This window comes from Pelobates fuscus, chromosome 7 (genome assembly GCF_036172605.1).
Source record: "Pelobates fuscus isolate aPelFus1 chromosome 7, aPelFus1.pri, whole genome shotgun sequence".
Lineage (NCBI taxonomy): Eukaryota > Metazoa > Chordata > Amphibia > Anura > Pelobatidae > Pelobates > Pelobates fuscus.
The window spans coordinates 47,525,830-47,548,831 of NC_086323.1; the positions used below are offsets into that span (position 1 = coordinate 47,525,830).

Here is a 23,002-nt window from a genome sequence, read left to right on the forward strand (position 1 = left end):
GCTGGCGGAGCATCATGGGATACGTTGTCCAGAGATCACCTAGTTCAGCGGCTGTCTCCCAGCAGGCTTAGCGCGGCAACATGGCGGCGTCCATACTGCCCCATAGTACTGCCATACTGTCATGTCTCCGCCGCCGCCCCGGGCTCCGCTGCCTGAGCCTGCAGGTGAGCTGGGGCGGGAGGGTGGTGAAGCCGGTCCGGAAGGAGCCCCTCGAGATCCCGGGCCTGGAGAGGATCACCTACGCGGACAGGATGTACCATGTCCCCTGGCTGGCTCGCCCCACCTTCCCCGAGTTTAGGAAGGACTGGGCTGACCCCGGACACTACCGGGCGCCCCCGCCGGAGGAGATGGAGCTGTACCGGGAGCGGCCGAGCTATGTGTTCCACCGCAGCTGCCGGATGGTGGGAGGTTTGTACATGTGGGAGGGAGGCGGACAGACACACCACGGTTTTCTTCTTCAGACTGATTGACAGCCCATGGAAAATGCTCTCTGACTGTATGTAGCAATCATATGGTGCAGGGGGGTATCAGTGACTAATGGCTCTTCATGTCAGCCCATCAATATGGTCCCTGGTGGCTCTGCTTCCCCTCTATACAAGGAGGACATGGTATCACAGTGGGTGACCTCTATCCTCCTTAACCCCTTAAGGACCAAACTTCTGGAATAAAAGGGAATCATGACATGTCACACATGTCGTGTCCTTAAGGGGTTAAGGAATTGTGCAGGAGGTGCTTCTTAAGGAAGAACACATTACCATATTTTGGGGGGCTCATGTAGTCTCCTTTGTGCTGTATGATCTATGCATGGTGCTTAAAGGGACACTATAGTCAACAGAACAACTACAGCTTATTGTATTTGTTCTGGGGATAGTATAATCATACTATACCCTTCAGGCTTTTTGCAGTAATCGCTGCCTTTTTAGAGAAAATGCACTGCTTACATTACAGCATAGAGATAACTCAGATGACTACTAGAGGTGCCTCTTGGGGCAGTGATGCACATCACTGACATTTAGTGTCTCAGGGTTGCCACTTTTCTTGGCAAAAAATACGGCCGTACAAATTGCATAATTAATTATGCATGTGTGACATCGCAAGATGTAAATCACGAGGAGTGACATAACAGAAAATTCTTTAAAATCACCAAATAACTACTTTGTTTGTTTCTGCTGCATAGAGTGATTGCTCCCACTCTCTCCCTGCGCAGTGTCTTCATGTCTCCTAGTGTCCCCATGTGCGCAGTGTCTTCATGTCTGCCAATGCCTCCCTGTCTCCCAGTGTCTGTGTCCCTATGTATCCCAGTGTCCCCATGTCTCACAGCGACCACAGATGTCTGTGTTCCCTAGTGTCTCAGTGGTTTCTCCATGTCTCTCAGTATCCTCTAGTGTCTGTGTCCTCATGTCTCCTAGTTTCCACATGTCTCTGTGTCCCAGTGTCTCAGGTGTCTCCCAGGATCCCACAGTGTCTCTGTGTGACCCAGTGCCCCAAAGTCTGTGTTTTCAGGATCCCCCTGTGTTCCCATGTCTATGCGTCTCTCATCCCCCTGTGTTCCCATGTCTATTTGTCTCTCAGGTTCCCCCAGTGTCCCCATGTCTCTGTGTGCCCCAGTGTCCCCATGTAGTTGTTCTGGTGAGTTTAATCATTATATGCAAACACTGCCTAGGGACATCTCCAAGTAGCCACTAATCAGATGGCCACTGGAGGTGCTTCTTGGCTCAGTGCTGCATAGTAGACAGCACTGCCGTTCAGCACCTCCACGCTGTGCATGGGGACGCTGAATTTTCCGCATAAAGATGCATTGATTCAATGCATCTCTATGAGGAGGTGCTGATTGGCCAAAATGACCTTTAGCCCTGCCCCCTTGCAGATTTTAGCCAATCCAATGCTTTCTCCATAGGAAAGCATTGGATTGGCAAAAAAAAAAGTCTATTCTGATGATGTCACCAAGAGGGCGGGACCCGTGCGCCGCCGGAAATAAGGTGAGTTTTAATTTCTTTTAAGGAGGGGCAAGCCACCTAAATGGTGGGTTTAGCACTTTACCGTCAGGAATACACGTTTGTGTTCCTGACCTTATAGTGTTCTTTTAAGTAATGTGTATGACGAGCACTTATTTTAACCCCTTAAGGACCAAACTTCTGGAATAAAAGGGAATCATGACATGTCACACATGTCATGTGTCCTTAAGGGGTTAAAGGTATTCATGCATGTTTCTAGTTTAAATATAGGCACGACTGATATGGCATTAAAATGCGTATCAACACAGTGTTGCACGTGGGTCAACTGTTCTAAAGATTTTATATTTCCTTCTTTTAGGAGTAAAACAAGCCCTTTGGCTGACCAAGTCCAAGCTGATTGAAGGTCTTCCAGAGAGAATTCTTAGCATATGTAATGACCCAGCGTATCAATTCTCCAACCACGAACAACTGGTGCACAACCTAATTAATCAAGCCTGTATATGGAACAACAAGGAAGAACAGCCAACCAGGGAAGAATACTGGTTAGTGTGAACTATCACATGTGTAATATCCAGTCTGAATGTGATCTGTCTGGAATGAACCTGTGGTCATACAACGTCTGGTCTCCACCTGTTGGCAACCCCTGTAGGTATTGCTGATAGGTATTCCACCTGAGTAAATGGGTATTGATTGCAAACTCTAATGACAATTAATACCTTAGCAGCACCCATAATCCTTTTCCAGGAAGTTGGAACTAGTTAGCGGTTGTATTTCTCTCTCATTTTAAGATTACGAAACCTGTCAGTAGGACGAGGGACACAATTATTGTGGAGTGCTGTGTAAATTATTCTGTAGATAAATGGCAGCCAGCATGTAGCTTTTCAGTTGCTGTAGAACTACAGCTCTATGATGCTCAGAGAGTAATTAACGTTTTCTTTTAAAATGATTGCTGAGCATCATTACTGCTGGAATGCTACATTTTTTTAAAACCTTCAATGAATCTGATTTTGTATGCCTTACTTTCCTCATGCATAATTTTTACTGTATGTAACGGATCCCCTATACTCCGACTGAGTATATCCGTTGAAATTCTCCCAACTCCCAAGTGAATGAGTGATTAGAGCTCTTGGTTACCCAAACATCAGCCGAGACTTGACAAAGGGTACAATAGGAATGGCTTATTGAATGTAGGATACACAGTACTTATGCGGAGACCCCCACAGGGGGTCTCCATTCAAAGTAACATAAAACATAAGCTGCCCAGGCGTCGCTGTGTCTGGGAGGTATCTCCCGGACACAAAAAGCCAAATACACAAAATACAATAATGTATCCCCACGTCATACATCCCCGAATAGCTCCTGGTCCCAGCTATGATATCTGCAAATATTGGAGCGGTCGGATGTGCAGAGCTCGAGAAATCATTGTGTAAAATCTGGGCTTGAGGCTCTGTACATCCCCGAAAATAGTTCCACAGGATTAATTGTTTTAGACCAGTGGATTCAACTTTCGCTCCTAAACCAAGTAGCGACCAATCAGCGCTCAGGGAGGGGGGGAATTACAAGGTAAGCCCTCTAACTCGCGCCGGCCAATCAGAAGAAAGGGGGCACAACCATTTGAACTGTAGCTCCCTTTCTCATTGGTCAGCACGGACTTCCAGACAGCCAGCGGGACTCTGTGGCTGTGAGGCCGACTCATGACTCCAGAAGGTCGGCCAGGGCTCGCGTCCGGACCCGTAGCTCCCGGGTTGGCAAGCAAGGGCAGCAAACAAAGGGATGCCGGGAACGGGAGCAATATAGCAGTTTGGGGACAACGTTTCGGTCGGTTGCATGAGTAGGAACACAGTTCGTTACACTATAGAGCCAGGCATAACATTTCAAGTTGTACACTGGATATTCAGTAACTAATTTACTACCAATTACAGAATCACACCTTTGCTTTGAAGCCATGTCCAAAGCATTCATCTGCTAATAATTTTACATATGCATTGTAGTTTGATTTGCAGATCTAATACAGAGCTCACCAGACATCCACTTTAAACCAAGGCGATTGGAAGTCCTGCATGCTACCGTACCTCACCCAACATTTTCTCTGATCAATTAAAATATGACTTTATTTTGTTATCTATAAGAGATTCCCATTAAAGGAACACTATAGGCTCACAGACCACGTCATCTCAATTCACACTAGCCTCAAAATGCTTTCCAATGGGAAAGTACTGGATTGGCTGAGATCATCAGTCTCGATAATCTCAGCCAATGAGGCGGTGCAGTATGCTGGAGACCAGCACTGCGAGGGAGAAGGGGTAAGCAAACTCTCATGTTTAACCCTATGGCACTTTAGTGTTAGGAATAAACATTTGTATTCCTAAACCTATTGTGTTCCTTTTAAGGAGGTTGTAAACTTTCTATAATGCTTGCTAGAAAAACTCTAGGATCTTTGAAAAATAAGTGACACTTTATTTCTGTTTCCCATTTAAGCCCAAAGCTGTTACAAGGCCTGTTGCATTTGTGCCGGACACAGAACAGTAAATTTTCTGCCCTTTCTGAAAGGAGCATTGTTGAGAATTGTCGCTTGGCTACCTTTTGGAAAAGAGGTATGATTTTTTTTTTTTTTTTTTTAATTCATTTATTTATTACAAGGCATGAAACCACAAGCATGTGAAAACAATAATAGGAAATAACAAAAAGTACTGTAATACAATGTCATATATAAGAACACTAAAGATATTAACAAGTAAAAACATTTATGCAGAGGAGAGTAGCAATAGAGACCATTCTGAAGTTTTCATAATAAATAAGTGTTCCGTAGCCATAGGTTTGTAGAAGTTTATGGCGTTACACCTTGTTGAGTTTATTTTAGTTAAATAAGAAAAAATCGGTCACCGCTTATACACCCATCAGGCCTATGTATTTCCCGTGGTCATTGGGATACAGGGCATGTACTCTCACCCAATAAACCAATTAACTCCAATCCAGTAGACGAGGCCCCTTAGCAGAGGTGGTCTATGTGACCTCGCATCACAGGTAGGCGCTGCCCAATCCAGCGCATCAATATGTGCGTGCGTCGTTATCCAGTGCGCGAATTGGGTAGTGCTTTCCAAGGAAGGGACATAGTAGAAAAGTATTCATGGTGTAGGTGGAGATGAACGTAAAAAATATAGCAAAGATATAAAGGAATAGAGTAGAGAAAAAGGAGGGTAGTCCATGAGGGAGGGAGATGGGAGGGGAGGGTACAATATAGTACAGCTAACAATCATAATGAATAGTTCCCGTGGGTTGTGGCGGAGATCAAGGTGCCCAAGGTATGGGCCACAAGCTAAGACCCACCTGGCGGGGTGAAAAGAGGTATGTTTTGAAGAAATTTTAAATTAAGTAACTCGATTTATGTCTGGCAGTGATAGGCTTCAGCAATGTTTGGCTGATTGCTGCTTGTCATCTCAGTAAAACGGTAGTTGAGCTCATCCTGCTCTTTACACCTTTTTTTTTTTTTTTTTAATTCTTTATTTTATTTGTGCGTCAAATAACAATAATCATGCAGAGCCACAACAGCAACTGCAGGCATTTTCTTGGTGTTACAAATACGTGCCAGTGTAAACGGCACATTTTTTTTTTTTTTTTTTTTTAAATGACATGAAAGAAACAAACTTGTGTAGTTAGGATGAACATGCTTGGTTAGGCATTTGAATAACATAGATGGGTATGCATAAGCTTATAGTAATGTATGTGGGTTACTTGTTGATGTACATTAGAGTAAATTAGCTTTTAGTGCTTGATAGGTACATAGGCTTGAAACAGAAAAGCAGTGTCAAAAGTAAAGATTGTGCTTCAACGCTTAATATGCTTAAAAATGCTTAAAACATGCTTAAAATAGCCACCCTATGTTTACCCAGCGACAGTCAGGTAAGAGTCTATGGCAGCATTCAGGATGACCCCTTAGTGTGCAGTGTGGTATGCTGTAGTGTGGTAACATGCTTAATGGCTGCCTCTGTGCTTATAGTCCCATTGGGTGACCTGAAAGGGGGGTCGCAGCTCCATTCCTGGATCAATGGTATTCCAGCCGAGCACCAGACTTGGGCCTGTAGTGAGTCCCGGGTTTAGTGGCTGTGGGTGGGCCAATCTTCCGTTTCAGGCTCTCAACAGGGAACTGGGCTGTGTGCCAGGTTGGTCCGAGGCCTTGTAACGTGTTCCCTCTTCGGGTTCATTATGCTCTGGTGTGTCGGGTTGTTATGCTGCTCCTCTTCCGTTTGTGTGAGGTAAGTGCTTATTCGCCGGTGCCCTCTTTGGTGCGGTCATCGTTCCGCCTGTATGGGAGCAGGAGAGGAGGGTGCGTCCGGCGGCCCTCTCTTCGGAGGTGCCATGTGGTCTCCGCCATCTTGGGAGCGGACTCTCGCTGGTGTTGTGGCACTTCACTGGGTCACAGGGTGGGGACCGGGATCACCCCCGCCGGTCCATAGGGGGGGGAAACAGGGCCAGACCCGCCTAGCCTTGCGTTTCAGCTAAACCGCTGGTGGGCAGGATAGCTGGGCGGCGGCCGTCCACCCCTCTCACCGCCCGGGCGGTCTCCATCACGTTCGGCTGGGATCGCCCCACCGAGGGACTAGAACCTCGTGGCAAGCCTCTCCTCGGGACCAGGGTTGCCTCTTTCACTGGTGTTTAAGTTTCTGGCTTTTAACGAGCGTTTTGCTGGTCTTTAGGGCCAAAAACTTGAGCAGTTTGCAGGAGCTCTTTCTCCATGCTTCCACTCAGCATGGCGGTCCGGCCCCGCCCCCCCTCTTTACACCTTTTTAAAGGGACACACAAATAAGAGGGCGCAAATATCAGTTTTAGGTACAATACATACACTAGCAGAAACAATGTAAAGGGGGAATGAAACAGATAAAATCATGGCTCAATAAAATGTATTGAATATAAAACACACACAAACAATAAAAAAAAAAACCACACTCGCAAATGTGTTTGCATATCTAATTATACATGTGCAAAGAAAACGCTCTGCCTAAAAACGCTGTATAGTGCAATCGTTCAGACCTTGATGCAAAGGCTCTTGAAAGATCTGATGGTTGTGATCCAGTAGGTCTCCAGGCTTCTTCTGTTATTGCAGGGCAGGGTGGACTGAAATCCAGTGTAATGCAACTACTCAGAGAGGCTTCTACACGTTTAACCCTTAAAGACACGTGACATGTCATGATTCCCTTTTATTCCAGAAGTTTGGTCCTTAAGGGGTTAATCCAAGCGTAGTTAAAGGGACACTATAGTCACCTGAACAACTTTAGCTTAATGAAGCAGTTTTGGTGTATAGAACATGCCCCTGCAGCCTCACTGATCAATCCTCTGCCATTTAGGAGTTAAATCCCTTTGTTTATGAACCCTAGTCACACCTCGCTGCATGTGACTTGCACAGCCTTCCATAAACACTTCCTGTAAAGCGAGCCCTATTTAGGCTTTCTTTATTGCAAGTTCTGTTTAATTAAGATTTTCTTATCCCCTCCTATGTTAATAGCTTGCTAGACCCTGCAAGAGCCTCCTGTATGTGATTAAAGTTCAATTTAGAGATTGAGATCCAATTATTTAAGGTAAATTACATCTGTTTGAAAGTGAAACCAGTTTTTTTTTTCCATGCAGGCTCTGTCAATCATAGCCAGGGGAGGTGTGGCTAGTGCTGCATAAACAGAAACAAAGTGATTTAACTCCTAAATGACAGTGAATTGAGCAGTGAAATTGCATGGGAATGATCTATACACTAAAACTGCTTTATTTAGCTAAAGTAATTTAGGTGACTATAGTGTCCCTTTAAGGTATCAAGGACAAAAACATTCTCTCGTTTCCTCCTATTTATTGTGTGTTCTGTTTATTCGGTGATTCTTGAGAAGTTACTCCTTGAGTGGCTGCACTTTACATTTAATGTATGAGCCTTTTATTGTGTTTATTGTTGATGTGACATTTTAAAGGAACACCATCCTAAACATTTTATTATCTTATTGTAAAGGGCATTATCTGTACATACTTGGATGGCAGTGATAGACTCTGAATGCCAGGTGTTAATCCTAACAAATGTTAGGATAACAAATATTGCTGATCAATACTGAAAAATGTATGCCTCTTTCACAGGTTCTGACACATATCATGTGCGTGGGATTAATGGTTTTCTTATGAGTGCGAAAAGCCCTCTCACCCGGATGGCCTCCGACAGTGAGATCCAGGCTACCGAGCAGCACACACTGGGGTCTTTGTACCCGATATCTCCTGCTATTGACCTCCAGGAAGTCATTGTGTATGAGGAAAGAAATGATTCAGGTATCTCTTAATATTCAAATGATCAATGTTGTTTTCCCATCCTGACTGTCTTCCACTGTAAAGGAATACTGAATTCATGTTAAGGCTTGCTAACATGACAATTAGAAGTCATCTGAGCAGTAAGCTTGGATCTGCAGTTCTCTCCTCTATGCTCCTCTCCCATCAGTACAGCATGCACATTTCCACTACAATGTTATTGAAGACATTGCAGCTTATAGGATCCCTAGGAAAGAGAGGGAGAGAGAGAGAGATTTACCATGAAAATGAAAGACTTCTTGTATTGTAATTTACTGCTTACATCACTTCAGTATTGTTATATAACTAGTTTAGTTTAATATTTTATTTTAGTTTATTGTAGTTGATCTAGTGAGTAAAATCATTGCCTTCAGGTATTTAAATGCAAACACTGCCTTTTCAGAGAAAAGGTATTGTTTACATTGCCCCCTAGGGATACCTCCAATTGACCACTCCTCAGATGGCCACTGGGGGGGTGCTTCCTGGTGCAGTGCTGCACATTGTGTAGCATTGCCGTTTAGCGTCTCTGCACTCTGAATGAAGATGCTTAAAATTCCTCATAGAGATGCATTAGTTTAATGCATCTCTTTGAGGAGGTGCTGATTGGCCAAAACTGCATTTGGCTTTGCCCCAGCTCTTTGCCGATTTCAGCCAATCCAGTGCTTTCCCTCTGGGCAAAAAATCGGAAATTCTGATGTCACCAAGGAGGCGGATCGGAGGCAGGGCCAGCGTCGGTGGACCTGTGCAGTGCTGGAAATATGTTGAGATTTAACATTTTATAAAGGGAGGGCAAGCCACCTAAATGGTGGATTAAACACTATAGGGTCAGGCACACGTTTGTGTGCCTGAACCTATAGTGCTCTTTTAAATAAAATTTCCTGTCACCATATGTAGCTATAATACACTAAAATAAAAGTTTGGTGGGGTGAGGGCCTGTGTTTGTTTTAATGATATTTCTCTCTTCTTTTCATGACTAAAGTCTATTGCATTTATATTAAAATAAATAAAAAATAAACTGCAATCTTTGCTAATTCATGCATGCTATGTTAATCTCTGTTAGGTTTCAAACCTGGGTACCCATTCACTCACCCTCACACTTTGTTCCTCATCGAGCCCTGTAGCACCAAAGCAAAATTCTCACCAGACCAGCTCCGAGCAAAGATGATCATGTTGGCATATGGCAGTGCACTGGCCAAAGCCAGAAGTCTGTATGGGGTGAGTTAAAATGTTATTCTGCATGTTCCCCACTTAATCTAACTTAAGGCTTGTGTATATATATATATGTGATACCTTAAATTATATTACAATGGTATCTAAATATACTTATCTGGTATATTCAATCAAACAGCCTCTCAAGGTCGTAGCCCAGTTCCTGACCTTTTACAACATATATATGAACACAGAAGGTAATGAGATTCGGCCGCAAATAATCTAAAACAGGAACAAAAAAAGGCACATAGTGTGATACAGTAAAACGAGTTCTAGTGCGCTGAGATAGTAATACACTCACAAGATTGAAATGAATAATGCGCCAAAAAGGTGCCTGCCCTGAAAAACTTGGGCGGCTAAACGTCTCCACTGGAACTCCATGCGGACCAAAAATATGGAATGAGACTCCGATGTAGGTATGGGTAAAATAAATATGCAAATTTATTGTAAAAGAAGGGCCATATAAATTAGCCACATAAAGAAAAATAAAACAGAGGAAAGGTCCTACGCGTTTCGTTCCTGTAAAAAGGAACTTCCTCAGGGACCAAAATTAAGTAATATGACAATTAAAAGCAATCAAATACAGAAATGCATACAATATCCCCCCCCAGCGAGTCTCTATAAATAGGGCTGAGCCCTCAGTTCATAGGTGGGTCCAGTGGGAGTTACCGTTGATTCTATGATCCTATTCAGTTGTGGAGTGTCCAGGGATCCTGTTCAGGTGTGAAGTGGGTGTTCCATCGGTCTTTCTTGGCGCAAAACGGTGGAACCGGAAGTGAGAATTAGTTTGTACTTCCGCGTTCCACTAACCTATGCGTTCCAGCTCAGTTATGATGAACAATTACATATTGCCACCTAGAGGTCGCCCAGTATAGCCATCCTAATAATAATCAAAATTTAGCAAGAACATGTAAAACAGAAGATCTCCTAACAGAAAAAAAGGAGTTGGTTACAGATCTAAATAATCAAACTTAGAAAACACAAAATACAAAAACCACATTATTGTTTCCCTATCATCTTATTTCTATATTTAAAATTTAAGAGTGTATCCAAATACATAGACTTCTCATTTAACCCCTTGTTATTTCAATGTATTATTATGGTCGTGACATTTAGTGTATAGCACTATAGACCCAATAAGTGGGTTATCTTACAACTCAGTTATATTAAATGTGCATTCCAAAATAATAATCAATAATCACTACTGATATGTGCCAAATTAATAACCAAGTGTTTTTTTTAAACCTACTGATGGAAATTGGTTTGTTCACCAACGTAGTTGTCATTATAAACCCTGGCTGAGGGGCATTGCAAAAAGCCAATTTACACGCCTGAGGCGTAATTGCTCCGACAGCCAGGATTTTTATATTCAATCTACACATGTTAAAAATAAATTGATAGAAAAAGGGTATAAGAAGAATACCTTGGAAAAAGAGATCCGGTTAGCCAAACAAATCAATAGAAATCAACTATTGAGTGATAAACCTCAGATTGAAACTTCTAATGAAAATTTCACATCAGCTTTCATAACACAACTTAACATTGACCATAGCAAAATAAAAACATGTCTACAACAATATTGGCCAATTCTGTTACAGGACCCCGTTTTAGGGACAGCATTATCAAAACAACCTAAAGTCATCTATAAAAAGAACAGAAATTTTACAAATATGCTAGCTCCCAGCTATGCTCTAAAGTCCACACATCAAAATGTCTCTAATATATTAGGATCCTTTAGAGGATGTAATACATGTAAAGCTTGCACCACCAGTCTTGTATTTAGAACCAATTCGTCTTCTAGTTTCAGTACAGGACAGAGGTTTAACATCAAATCAGATATAGGTTGCCACACGGACTATGTTTATTTACTGCAGTGTCCGTGTGGCAAACAGTATGTAGGGCGCACGAAAAGGATTCTAAAGATACGATTTATGGAACATCTTAATCTAAAAAAGAAGCTCATAACCCATTCTATACCCACTCATTGCAATGTCTGTCCTTTGTTCTCCCTTTCCAACTTCAAGTGTGTGGGAATAGAAAGAGTATTACCCTATTGGAGGGGAGGTGATAGACTAAAAAAAATTAGCACAACGTGAAACATTCTGGATTCATAAATTCCAGACCCTTCACCCAAGAGGACTCAATCTTGATATAGACCTCATGTGTTTTCTTGATTAGTTTTTTCTTTTGTTCCACAGCAGTGCCTTTTTAGGATTCTTTTTGCATCTTTATTTTCTTTATATACCATTGCTGTTATCTCATATACATTGGAGGTTTTGCAAGATGCAAATTGTCTTGATGGTTGTCTTTTAAATATGTGATATCTATATATTGTTTGATGGATTTATATTATTATAATTCTTCAGGAACAATTTTTACTAAGGCCATATAAAAAGAAAGCACTGTATGGACACCACCAGACCACTAAGGAATACTGTTTGTAATATTCCACAGTATGGATGATATCAATAATTCAGATCTTATAATAATGAAATACATGAATATATAGGATTATAAAATAAATTCATATAATTTAATTTGAAATATAAAAAAATTTTAAAAAAAAAATTTTTTTTGATTTGGATATATCACTTATGCCAAGGTGTGAATGTAGATAAATCTTTAAACAGATAAAGACTAAAATGGATAGCATCCTATTTGATTGATGGATGCTTATTAATTTGGCACATATCCGTAATGATTATTATTTTGGAATACACATTTAATATAACTGAGTTGTAAGATAACCCACTTATTGGGTCTATAGTGCTATACACTAAATGTCACGTCAAAGAGTTTACAACACTGGTATCATCTATGGATTATATCTATTACCATAATAATACATTGAAATAACTTCTACACCAACCTCACAAGTAAAGGCACAATCATAAGAAGGGAGAGACCATCCAACAAAAAGATAAAATACCATATTTAGTAAAACGCGATCACCAATGCCAGAGATACACATAAGAAAACAACCTCAGGCAAACGAAGAAGAATCGATCTCCACCACACATGAAACGACCCACAACAATAGGACAAAAATGGTTTCCAACCATGGGTTGGGACCATCAACACTCCCTCACTGACCACACCCACTCACAAAACAAACACACCAAACCTCAGATCCACACACCACCGAAGGAGAGACAAACCTGATGAACACAATACTAGAGGAACCAAACACGCACCCACTTGCAAGGACGATAAGACCCATTACCAAGAGACTTCCTCCACCCGACACGTACGTAAAGAAAAACTGAACCACTCAACCCAGAGTACTGACATGAGGTCTCGCTATAAACCACAATGGCATTGATAAAATGTAATGAAACTGCAAAGTATTGAAAATGACAACTACCCTATCCCTACCTTTATTCTGTACCCTATACCTCATCTTAAAATTGAAAAATAAAGAATTTATAAAAAAAAAAAAAAGTGTGAGGAGCAAGAGCCACTAAATGTATGTAAGAAACACATGGGTGCTTCTTATATTTTTAAAAATATGCTAAATGATTGTTTAAAATTCATAGAAAACACTATTAAAGGGACACCATAAATACTCAGACCACTTGGTATCAAAGAAGTGGTCTGAGTGATATGTTCCCCCTGTTTTAACCCTGCAGCTGAAAACATGGCTGTTTGGCAGGAACACTACATTACAGGGCTAACTTGCGTCTGTTGGCTGTTATAAAACGCAATCATTTCTATCATATGGTTTCATAGAGACCATCTGATTAACGCAGAGTGAACTATCCTCCCAATACTTTCCTCTGGAAAAGCGTTGGACTACCTGAGATCATCAATCTCTATCCCGGCCAAAGAGGCAGAGTAACATGCTGGAGACCGATGCCGCAGGAGAGGAAAGTCACACATTAATTTTCCTTCTTCTAATTAGAGCTATTTTCTCTTGAATTTTGCAAGGCATATTCATTGTATTTTTGGGGGGAAAACCTGAGTTATTACAGTGTGTGTGTATAAATATCTGTAAAATGAAATGTATTTGTTCAAACTTTTAGGATGGTGCAGAGGTCTTGGAACAACCAATTGTCGTCCAAAGTATTGCCACTGATGGTCAGTTGTTCCAGTTTATGACATTTCAGCTGAACACCATGAATTTGGCTTCGGACGATGGAGTGAAAAACCTTGTGTGGATGGATTCTGATCAGCCCCTCTATGATACTGCTTTACGCTTGCCAATAAAGAAGAGGAGGGTTATCGTGGTGAGTATTGCAATGGATTTTTGGTGAATTAAAACAAGATGTTTTCATAGTAAGCCGTGTAATTTAACCAAAACTCCAGTATTATTAAAAGTATAGGCTACTTGCATATATTATGATGGAAGGAGATTCACTCTGTTTGTATCTTTTCTGACATTTGCAGCCATTAAGAAAAATTGCTACACATTGCAGGAGCAAATGCTCAATTGCAAATATCAGGATCTAAAATCTTTAAACACAAAACTTGCAATAAGGCTGTCTGTAAGACCATCGGCCAATCTTTATATTTGTAGAAATCTTTGTTTGCTACCGAGGCAATTAATAATTTGGATATACCCATAAATTGCTGCTCACTAGTTTGCCAATGATATGCACAGCTGGCTCTGGAAGAGGGATTGGCAGATTTGTAGCCACTTCCTGGTCACTATGAAAGCTGCTATCATACAGGAAATTAGGTGTGTGTGTGTGTATATGTGTATATATATATATATAATATTATAGAAATGTGATTCTTTGTTAAACTAATTTGCATATGCCCACCCAGAATACTTTGCGGTATGAACATCATTGCAAATTTGTGATTTCTGTGGGAAAAGCAAGTCTTATAGCTTGACTGGTGTGCAGATTTGTTTAACATTGTATTAACTATCCACTAAATTATATCCATAATACATGAGGTTTCCAAAGCCAGCAATCACTTGCATGAAAATAGTGAATATATTTTGTAGTTTTGATTGCAAAGCTGAGATATTGATTTTACAATCATGCTATCTGTAAATACCAAACGCCTTAAGTTGTCCCCTATTTACGATTTATTTTACCCAAACAACCCCAATTACAATGATTGGCCACCAGACACACTTTACACCAACAATTTGCCATGAAACCTTATAGCTCATCTGTTGGCAGTTACTGCCATGTTTCTTCCTACCGTGGCCAGTACGGAGATAACAAAACTCTGGAAGAGGCTAGTAAGGGTACTGTTTTCATTGTTAAAATACGGTTCTGATGTCTTTAGGCTAACCAAATTTATTTTTTCCCCACAGGCACCTGCTGGTATCTCCGGGTTTCAACCAGCAACATTTCTCAAATTTTGGGCAATGTACTTGCATGGAACAGTCTGAATGTCAAGATGATTTGTTAGAAATGAACTTAATAAACATATTTATATACAAATACCCCCTTTTTCTTTTTTTTGGCACCTGGAGCCAAATAAACCTTAAAAATGGGTCTAAATCCATTACTATATGTCAGATTGGCAACATGCAGGGGTATGGATAAGATGATGGAATCGGCGTTGTACAACTCCCCCTTTCACATCATGGTGGCTAAGAGTGAACAATATGTTCTGATCAGCTGTTTTACATTTCCTGGTTGTCAGCATGGCAACAGCTTGAGAAGACTAGATATAGGACCTGTGTGCATTTCAAAGGGACTTAAAGCATTAACTGGTAGCCTTAAATTTGACTTTTTTTTTTAAATTCTGTATTTATTTCAAGGCAAAAAAAGTACAAACAACACAATGCAGTAAGACACAAGTAGCATATGATACATCCAATATTGCACAAGTGAGACAAACAAACAGTGTATAAAGGCAATCTCCAAGTGCATGCGTAATTCGTGTACAGACTGTCATATCCCATGTTCTGTAGGTGCCCCGCCAGGATTTTAGATAAGAGATAATATAAAAATGGAAATACTCGAAATCCGACCAGCTATCAAGTACTGTGACCTCTCACACCACTTCCACACGTAGTAACCCATATAAAGTACAGGCGGGAGCAGAATGATTGAGGAAGCTTAGATCTTTCACAGCGCCATCATCATAAAGCCTTTAGCGTCGCGCCAGCACCGCCCGAGACTCTATACCTGCTAATCTGTGCCCACCTACTCGGTGATAGAGGACGCCATTCCCGGTCAGATCCGAGGAGAAAGCAACGTGAAGAAAAACGGAAGTACACCAAACTTCTAAGAAAGAAAGAAAAAGGAGAGAGAGAGGATTATGGTATGGGAGGGTATGAAAAGAAAGAGAGGGACAGGAAGGGATGGAACAGGGAACCAATCGCCACGACCTCGACAGGTCCATGCGGTCCAGTCCCAGAATGGACTCTAAACAATTCGCCATAGCACGACGGTGACACGGAAGGTCATTGTGTAGGGAAAGTCTGCCTGTTTCATTAGTCTCTGCGTGGGAGCACAGGGAGGGCGACTCAAAGGCTGGGGCAAGACTGCTAGCAAGAGACGCAGGGGGCCGGGGGAGAACCCTCCCCCATTGCCTAGTCGCTGACTCCACTCTCTATCCACGGGCCCCAGACCTTTTCAAACTTACGCAAAGTACCCCTGACCTGCGCTGTCAGTTTATCCATTAGGAAATTATCTCTAATCTTTTGAATTACCAGGTCTAGCGAAGGGATCCCCCTCTGCAGCCAGACCTGTGCTAAAGCCCTCCTAGCAGCCAAGTTCACCTTGAATATTAATTTCTGCTCTGTCCTGGTCCAATCATCCATGGACCTGGCCAGGAGGAAGACCCAGGGGTCCAATAGGAACTCCCTGTCAAAAATATCCCGTAGCAGGTCTGCAATCAGTTTCCAATACTTTTGTGCCTCTGGGCAATCCCACCACATGTGAAGATAAGTCCCCTTTTGGCCACAGCCTCTCCAACACAGATCAGTGGGCACCCTGTTCATCCTGCAAAGCTTTACCGGGGTGGTGTACCATCTAAACATGGTCTTATAAACCTGTTCCTGCATGGAGACACACATCGACGAGGTCGCCACGGCCTCCCAGATCTCCTGCCATTCAACCCCCTCTAGTTCCTCATTCAAGTCCGCCTCCCATTGGGCAGTATAGGCGAGGTCCCCCCACTCAGTCGTAGTCGTGCTTAAATGTGCATATAAAATTGTAATCAGACCTTTCGGGAATTGTTCTTTCATGCACATCCGCTCAAAGAACGTGAGCGGGGTCAACGCGGATGTTTTCACCTCCGGGGTCTGGGCAAAGTCCCTCCGTTGGATATACCGAAAAAAGTCAGACGGGCGTAAAGGGGCTCGGGATTTCAATCCCTCGAATGTGACCAACGATCCGCCTTCATATAGTTGATAAAACCTCTGTACCCCAGTACCTTCTAAACCTTGAAAGTCTCTCGCCTCCATCCCAGGCAGGAATGCCGTATTCCTCAAATAAGGAGCCCACGGGGACACACGGGAGGACAAGCTATACTTTGAAGCCGCTGCATCCCATAATTTTATAGAGTTTTTGATAGCCGGGCATGCAATATTGTGTCGATGGTCTACAGTCCCGAGAGACCCACATGTAGAATTGTGACAAATCTGAGCCCAGAAGAGCAGATTCCAAATCAACCCATCGCCTCTCTCCCACAGGGGAGTGCCACATAGCTATCTGGGTCAGTTGGGCCGCCAGATAATAAAAGTAAAAGTTAGGCAGCCCCAAACCTCCCCTCGTTTTCGCTCTATAAAGAACATTACGCGAGATTCTATGGTTCCTATTCTGCCATATGAATTTACCCACCGCCTTCTGAAGCGCTCCCAAGTCGGCTCTAGTCAGTCGGACTGGGAGTGCCTGAAACAGGAACAAGATTCGAGGGAGGACATTCATCTTTACTGAATGTATCCTGCCAATCCAAGAGATCGGCTTATCCACCCATCTCTCCATATTGTCAATCAGTGTTTGAAGCATGGGGACGTAATTTTGTTGGAATAGCCGAGCAGGGTCCGCCGTGAGTCGGACTCCCAGGTATGTGATATAGTCCCTCGCTACATGTAAGTTATATGTTCGTCCTATAAGGTCAGTTTCTGCGTCTCCTACCCTTACTGGAAGCACGCTCGATTTGACCATGTTCACCTTATAGCCGGCTATTCTGCTGTACACATCCAGCAGAAGCGTCAATGCCTCCATGGATTCCAATGGGTCGGTCAGAGTAAGCAAGACATCATCCGCGAAACCCGACACGACGTACTTCTGCCCTCCAACCATAACCCCCTTAATGTCCGCGCTCTCCCTGATAGCCTGCAGAAGGGGTTCCAAGGAGAGGGCAAACAGCAGGGGCGACAAAGGGCAGCCCTGCCTGGTTCCGTTCCCTAAGCTGAAAGGCATCAACCTGGCCCCCGCTATCCTGACCCCCGCTATCCTGACCCGTGCCCGAACATCCGTGTACATGGCTCTAACCACTGTTATAAACAGGGTAGGGAAGCCAAGATGTCGAAGTACTTCGAACAGATACGGCCACTTAACCCTATCAAAAGCCTTTTCGGCGTCGAGTGATAGTATCAAAGTTGGGGTGTCCCTAGCGGTCTGTCGCCAGATAAGGTCTACATTGCGCCTAGTATTCTCGAACAATTGCCTACCTGGAATGAAACCCACTTGATCCAGATGTATCAGCTGCGGCAGCAAGGGGTTCAGCCTATGAGCCAAAACTTTCACCAGAATTTTGCAATCATGATTAATCAAGGAGATAGGGCGGAAGTTTTCCGGCCCTGTATCATCCTTGCCTGGCTTTGGCAAGAGAACAATATCAGCCAATGACATATCCCTATCCGGTGCGCCCCCTTCCAAGAGGTCATTGAACCACTTTTCCAAATGGGGAGTCAGTTCTTCCCGAAAGATCTTATAGTAACCCACCTCAAAGCCATCAGGGCCCGGAGCCCTGTTGCCTTTTAACGAGGAGATAGCTGCATCGATTTCCTCAGCTGAGATCTGCAATCCTAAAGCCTCTGAATCCGCACCCCTCAAAACAGGGAGGGACAAACGGGACAAGAAAGAACGGGTGTTGTCAGTTTCTCTAGAGGGATTGTCGCTAGTCCCCTCAGAATGGTTATACAGCTTGGAATAATAATCCGTAAAGACTTGAGCTATCTTAGTGGGGTCAGTATGGCGTGTGCCCGAGGCATCCTTAATGCTCGTAATGTGTGTATGTCTCTGTCTTGGTCGGAGAGACCTTGCCAATAGGGTATCCTTTTTGTTTGCCTTTTCGTAGTAGGTCCGCATGGACCAAAAAATAGCCCTAGCTGACTCGTCGAGGAGGGTTTCGTGTATCGAAGCCCGTAAGGTTTTAACGTCAGCTAGAGTGTTAGGCGAATTGTTTAGTTTATGTTTCTGCTTTTCCCAGGGCCTCCAGGAGCGACGCTAACCGTTGAGTCTCTTTTTTTTATCAAGGTGGTTTCTCGGATCAGAATACCCCGAATAACCGCCTTATGAGCCGCCCACACCGTGGACGGGCGAACGCCGACCTCAGCATTTCTAGCGAAATACTCAGCCAGTTCCCCCCCTAACCTTCTCCACCACTATCGGGTCCTGAAGCAGGGAAGTATTCAACTTCCAAGACCACGGAGAAGCCATGCACAATTTGTCCAAGGTCATTGTGACCTCTGCGTGGTCCGACCAGGTTATCGACCCCACCGCGGAGCTGGATACCTTGGGCACCACATGGGGGTTCACAAGAAAAAGGTCGATCCGTGAGTAGGTATCGTGGGGAGCGGAATAAAAAGTGTAATCCCGATCGTCAGGATGATGCGCTCTCCAGAAGACCCGTTCGCCGAATAAAGTTATATAACAGTTTATCCTGTCCCCCTCTCCCATGGGACCGAGGGAGTCCCCTGCATGGGCCCCTATCCACCGCCGGACATGGAGCCGCGTTGAAGTCGCCTCCAACTATCACCATGCCGTGCGATAGTGAATTCACCAACTGAGCCATATCCTCCCAAAAATCGGTAGAGGGGATGTTCGGAGCATAGATGTTGAGCAGGTGTATCGGGTGTGAGTGAACACTCCCCCGTCACCAGAATAAAAACCCCACCCGGATCCGCCCGTACTGTTTCCACTCTGATCGGGCATCTATGATGGATAAGCACCGTCCTTCAAAACCAGCTTAGCTACAGCCGGAATATGTGTCTCCTGTAAGTATGCTATATCAGGATTAAGGCACTTAAGTTCCCGAAACATAAGGCGGCGTTTATTCGGAGCATTAAGGCCTTTCACATTCAAGGATAGTAACTTTAGAGGCATCGCAGCCTACATGATATCCAGCTAATCTTACGAGCCAACTCGCCCTGGGGCCAAGAGACGCGGTCCGTCACAACGCAGCTCAAACAGTGGTGGGCCCGGGCCTAACTGGTTAGGACTGTAGTGTGTGACTAAGTTAGGTTCACCTGTCCCCCCTTCCTGAGGGGAAAACACAATGGAGGGGATAAGGAAAAGGAAGTAAGAGGGAAAGAAAGAAGAAGAAAGAACATAAAAAAACTAAATAAGCCTGGTCTTACCTATAGCCAGGCATGTCTGGGGTGTAAGATCCCTCCTCCTCGGGGCCTCTATGAGGCTCCATAGGAACAGGAACATAGACCAACTACAGAACGCACCACACGGGTGCCGAAGGTTGCTATACAAGAGATACCAAATACATCGCCATCAGGTGGGTTACAGTGCAGCTGACCAACCCCCACTCCGAGGGCGGTGGTAGAAGAAGCAACCCACCGCCCGCCGCCCGTGGCAACCCGATCACCCCAACAATGAGCAAAGGAAAACCAAAAAAGGGGGGGGGGAGGGGAGGGGAGCAATAGCCACCCTACATAGTACGGCATTAACCGGAACAGAAACACACGTCTCTTTCCTACCATAAAGGCAGGTTCCCACCTCCCAGGTTAACCCAACATAACCCGGCATAACCAGTTAGCAGTAAAATAACCTTAGAGTGTAGCCAGATAGGGAAGTAACGAACAAAATTTGCCACTACAGTCCCTCACAGCTAGTGCAATCCCCCGCCCGCCGCCCGCAGCACAGAATAAACCCCCTAACCGCAAAAGTCCTGCCAATGTCCCTCATACAGGTTGAGCGTGACGGTGGGAGAGCCAGGGTAAAAGAGATCCGGCGTCCCAGATGTGAACGGCCTCCTCTGCCCCGAAAACAGAACGTTCTCACTCATAAGCTCACCGGGCCGAAAACAACGGGCCGTGGCGAAAGTAAGCCTTAGCCCACCCCATGAAGAGGTCCCAACCCCAACCAAAAGGGAAGCTTGTTAAACAAATGGGGTCGGGTTGGCCCAGGGCCATAAGGGGGGAGGGAGGGAGGGAGGGAAGGGGAGGGGGTAAAACAGATCGGGGATCCCCCCGGGGTCACCCACCCAAACAACAAGAGCCCCCCCTAAGAACCTGAGAGCCCGGAGACACGGATATCCGAATCAGTAGATCTCCAGACGAGCGACTCCATCACTCTCCCGCAGTGTACCAGTCGCGAGGTAGAGGATTCAAGGTGCCAGCCGGTGCAGCCTGTACCGCCAGATCCTCTGGAACCCGAATGCCCAACTCCTGCAGGAAAGGTACCGGGTCACCGTCAGCCAGCAGGATTTTGGTGCGGCCATCCTTAAACGCCATTAAATCGGAAAGGGTGGCCCCATGCATATTTAATGTTGTTGTGCTGTAGAAGCTCTGTAACAGGGCGCCACTCGCGCCGCTTCTGCAGCGTAGCAGGCGTTAAGTCCTGGTAAACCGCTAGTTCAGCCCCGTTGTATACGATTTTGTTGTTCCTACCATGCTTCATGATAGCCTCTTTAATGTGGAACGACAGGAACCTGATGATCACATCCCTCGGCCGCCTGTCTTCCATTCGCCGGGTCGTAGTGCCCTATGGGCACGCTCAACGTGCCAAAGATATTCCGTTATGTCAGGGAGAAGCGGCCTAAAAATGCTCACCACCACTTCAATGAGGGACCCCTCCCCCTCCTGCTCCGGTAGGCCGCGGAGACGGATATTATTCCTCCGTGATCTGTTGCCGAGGTCATCGATAGCGGATTCAGCGTGGGCTAGTCGGGACGTCAGGAGGTTAATTTGCGCTGCAGCTTCATTGTGGGCCACTACAGTAGACTCCACACGCTGTTCCAGGGCAGCCGTCCTGACGCCCAAGGCCTGGATCTCCGTTTTGACCTCGGCTGTGTTCCGAGCAATCTCTGTGGCTAGGTAAGTCCTAACCTCCGCCAGTTTCACCAGTATTTGGCCCGTATCGGTCTCCAGGGCCACCGAAGAGACTCCGCTCCCCGGGCTGGAGGGTGAGCGAGGCGTCCCCCGACCGTCCCGTCCGCCATCTTGGGAGGTTAGACGGAGGCCGCAAACAGTTCCGATACCGTAGTGCCCGGCTCCGAAGGTTTTTTTGGACTGCTTTCTTGGGGCCAGTTTATCCATATTAGTTTATCCACCTAGATCCGTAAGGTTTGCGGGTGTATCGTTGCTGATATATGCTGTTGGCACCGTGGCTCAGCGGAGCTCTATCCGGACGCGTCCAGCTCGCTCGGCTGCAAACCACGCCCCCCCAAATTTGACATCTTTAAAAAAAAATCCCAGAAAGTGAATATACCTTGAAAGAGACATGCATCACTTGGCAATTTTCCTTATACCAGCAAGCAAACAGTTAAATATACAAATAAAAATAAAGCAAGAAAAAAAAATTCCAAAATTATTAAAGGTTTATAAACATGTCGTCAGACTGCACTATTGGGCCCACCTCTCGGGAGCTTCCTCAGCCTCCCTGCTATCCCCCTCTCTCACCCACTTATCTGTTTCAAACCAGTCCATTAATGAAAGAAACAGGGCATTGTTGGTGCCAGGAAACACGACAGAAGAATCTGCTCTTACTGGTCACTTTTTGGGGTTTTTTCTTCTATTTTTTTCAGTGCAGATAGGTACAGATAAGCAGATATTGCCAAGACAGCATAGACAATCATGAAATACCAAACATGTAAATTGCCGAAACATGGCATGTGAATAAATTGCACTCTTATTTTTGAAAGCGAGAACATGAGGAATCCGAAAGCAAGAGTACATGACCGAATGAGTTTCGTTCTGGAAAAAAAATGAAAAGGGTTCAGAGTAATGAGAAACCAATTTTAACGGAATAGACTTGCTAGCTTTTATGTCAAAGATTTGAACCAGTGGAACTAAGCACTTCTTTATGTTGCTGCACCACTGTGTAAGTAATAATAGAGCAGATAGGGTATCAGCAGGGATAATGGTTTAGGGCAAAAGTCAACATCATCCGATTCCCAATGCTGGGAGGCAGCTGGAACCAGCAGGAAGGTAGGGTAGAAGCGCCATTAATGTAGGGAGCCCAATCGGCGCAGATCAGGACTGTTTGGAGGCCCGCAGTGTTCGTGCACGGACTTGGGAGCCCTTTGGGATAGAGTCTGTCCCCTGGTCCAGGTGAGCAGAAGGTTGAGTGGGCTCTCTGCCTAGGTAGAGTGCAAAGGCGCTTGTGCTCGCGAAGGCTCCAGAGGGGGTCCCTCTGTCTTGGCCACGCTTATCCCCG

The 23,002-nt window shown here is 44.5% G+C and overlaps 1 protein-coding gene across 1 annotated transcript; it reads left to right on the plus strand.

Annotated features, from left to right (window-relative positions):
• Window positions 1–36: 36 nt before the first annotated feature.
• Window positions 37–14,853, plus strand: MRPL37 (mitochondrial ribosomal protein L37). Its single transcript, XM_063427258.1, has 7 exons — window positions 37–408; window positions 2,314–2,497; window positions 4,434–4,549; window positions 8,064–8,249; window positions 9,325–9,479; window positions 13,496–13,699; window positions 14,743–14,853. The coding sequence occupies exons 1-7, from the start codon at window positions 81–83 to the stop codon at window positions 14,818–14,820; spliced, it is 1,251 nt and encodes a 416-aa protein (XP_063283328.1). The 5' UTR covers window positions 37–80; the 3' UTR covers window positions 14,821–14,853.
• The last annotated feature ends 8,149 nt before the right edge of the window (window positions 14,854–23,002 follow it).

What these genes read in the sequence shown, in the direction of transcription:
- MRPL37 (XM_063427258.1), top strand. Translation starts at nt 81, where the DNA reads ATGGCGGCGTCCATACTGCCCCATAGTACTGCCATACTGTCATGTCTC. An exon ending in TGAGGAAAGAAATGATTCAG is followed by an intron (nt 8,250 to 9,324) that starts GTATCTCTTAAT and finishes AATCTCTGTTAG; the next exon opens with GTTTCAAACCTGGGTACCCA. An exon ending in AAGCCAGAAGTCTGTATGGG is followed by an intron (nt 9,480 to 13,495) that starts GTGAGTTAAAAT and finishes TCAAACTTTTAG; the next exon opens with GATGGTGCAGAGGTCTTGGA.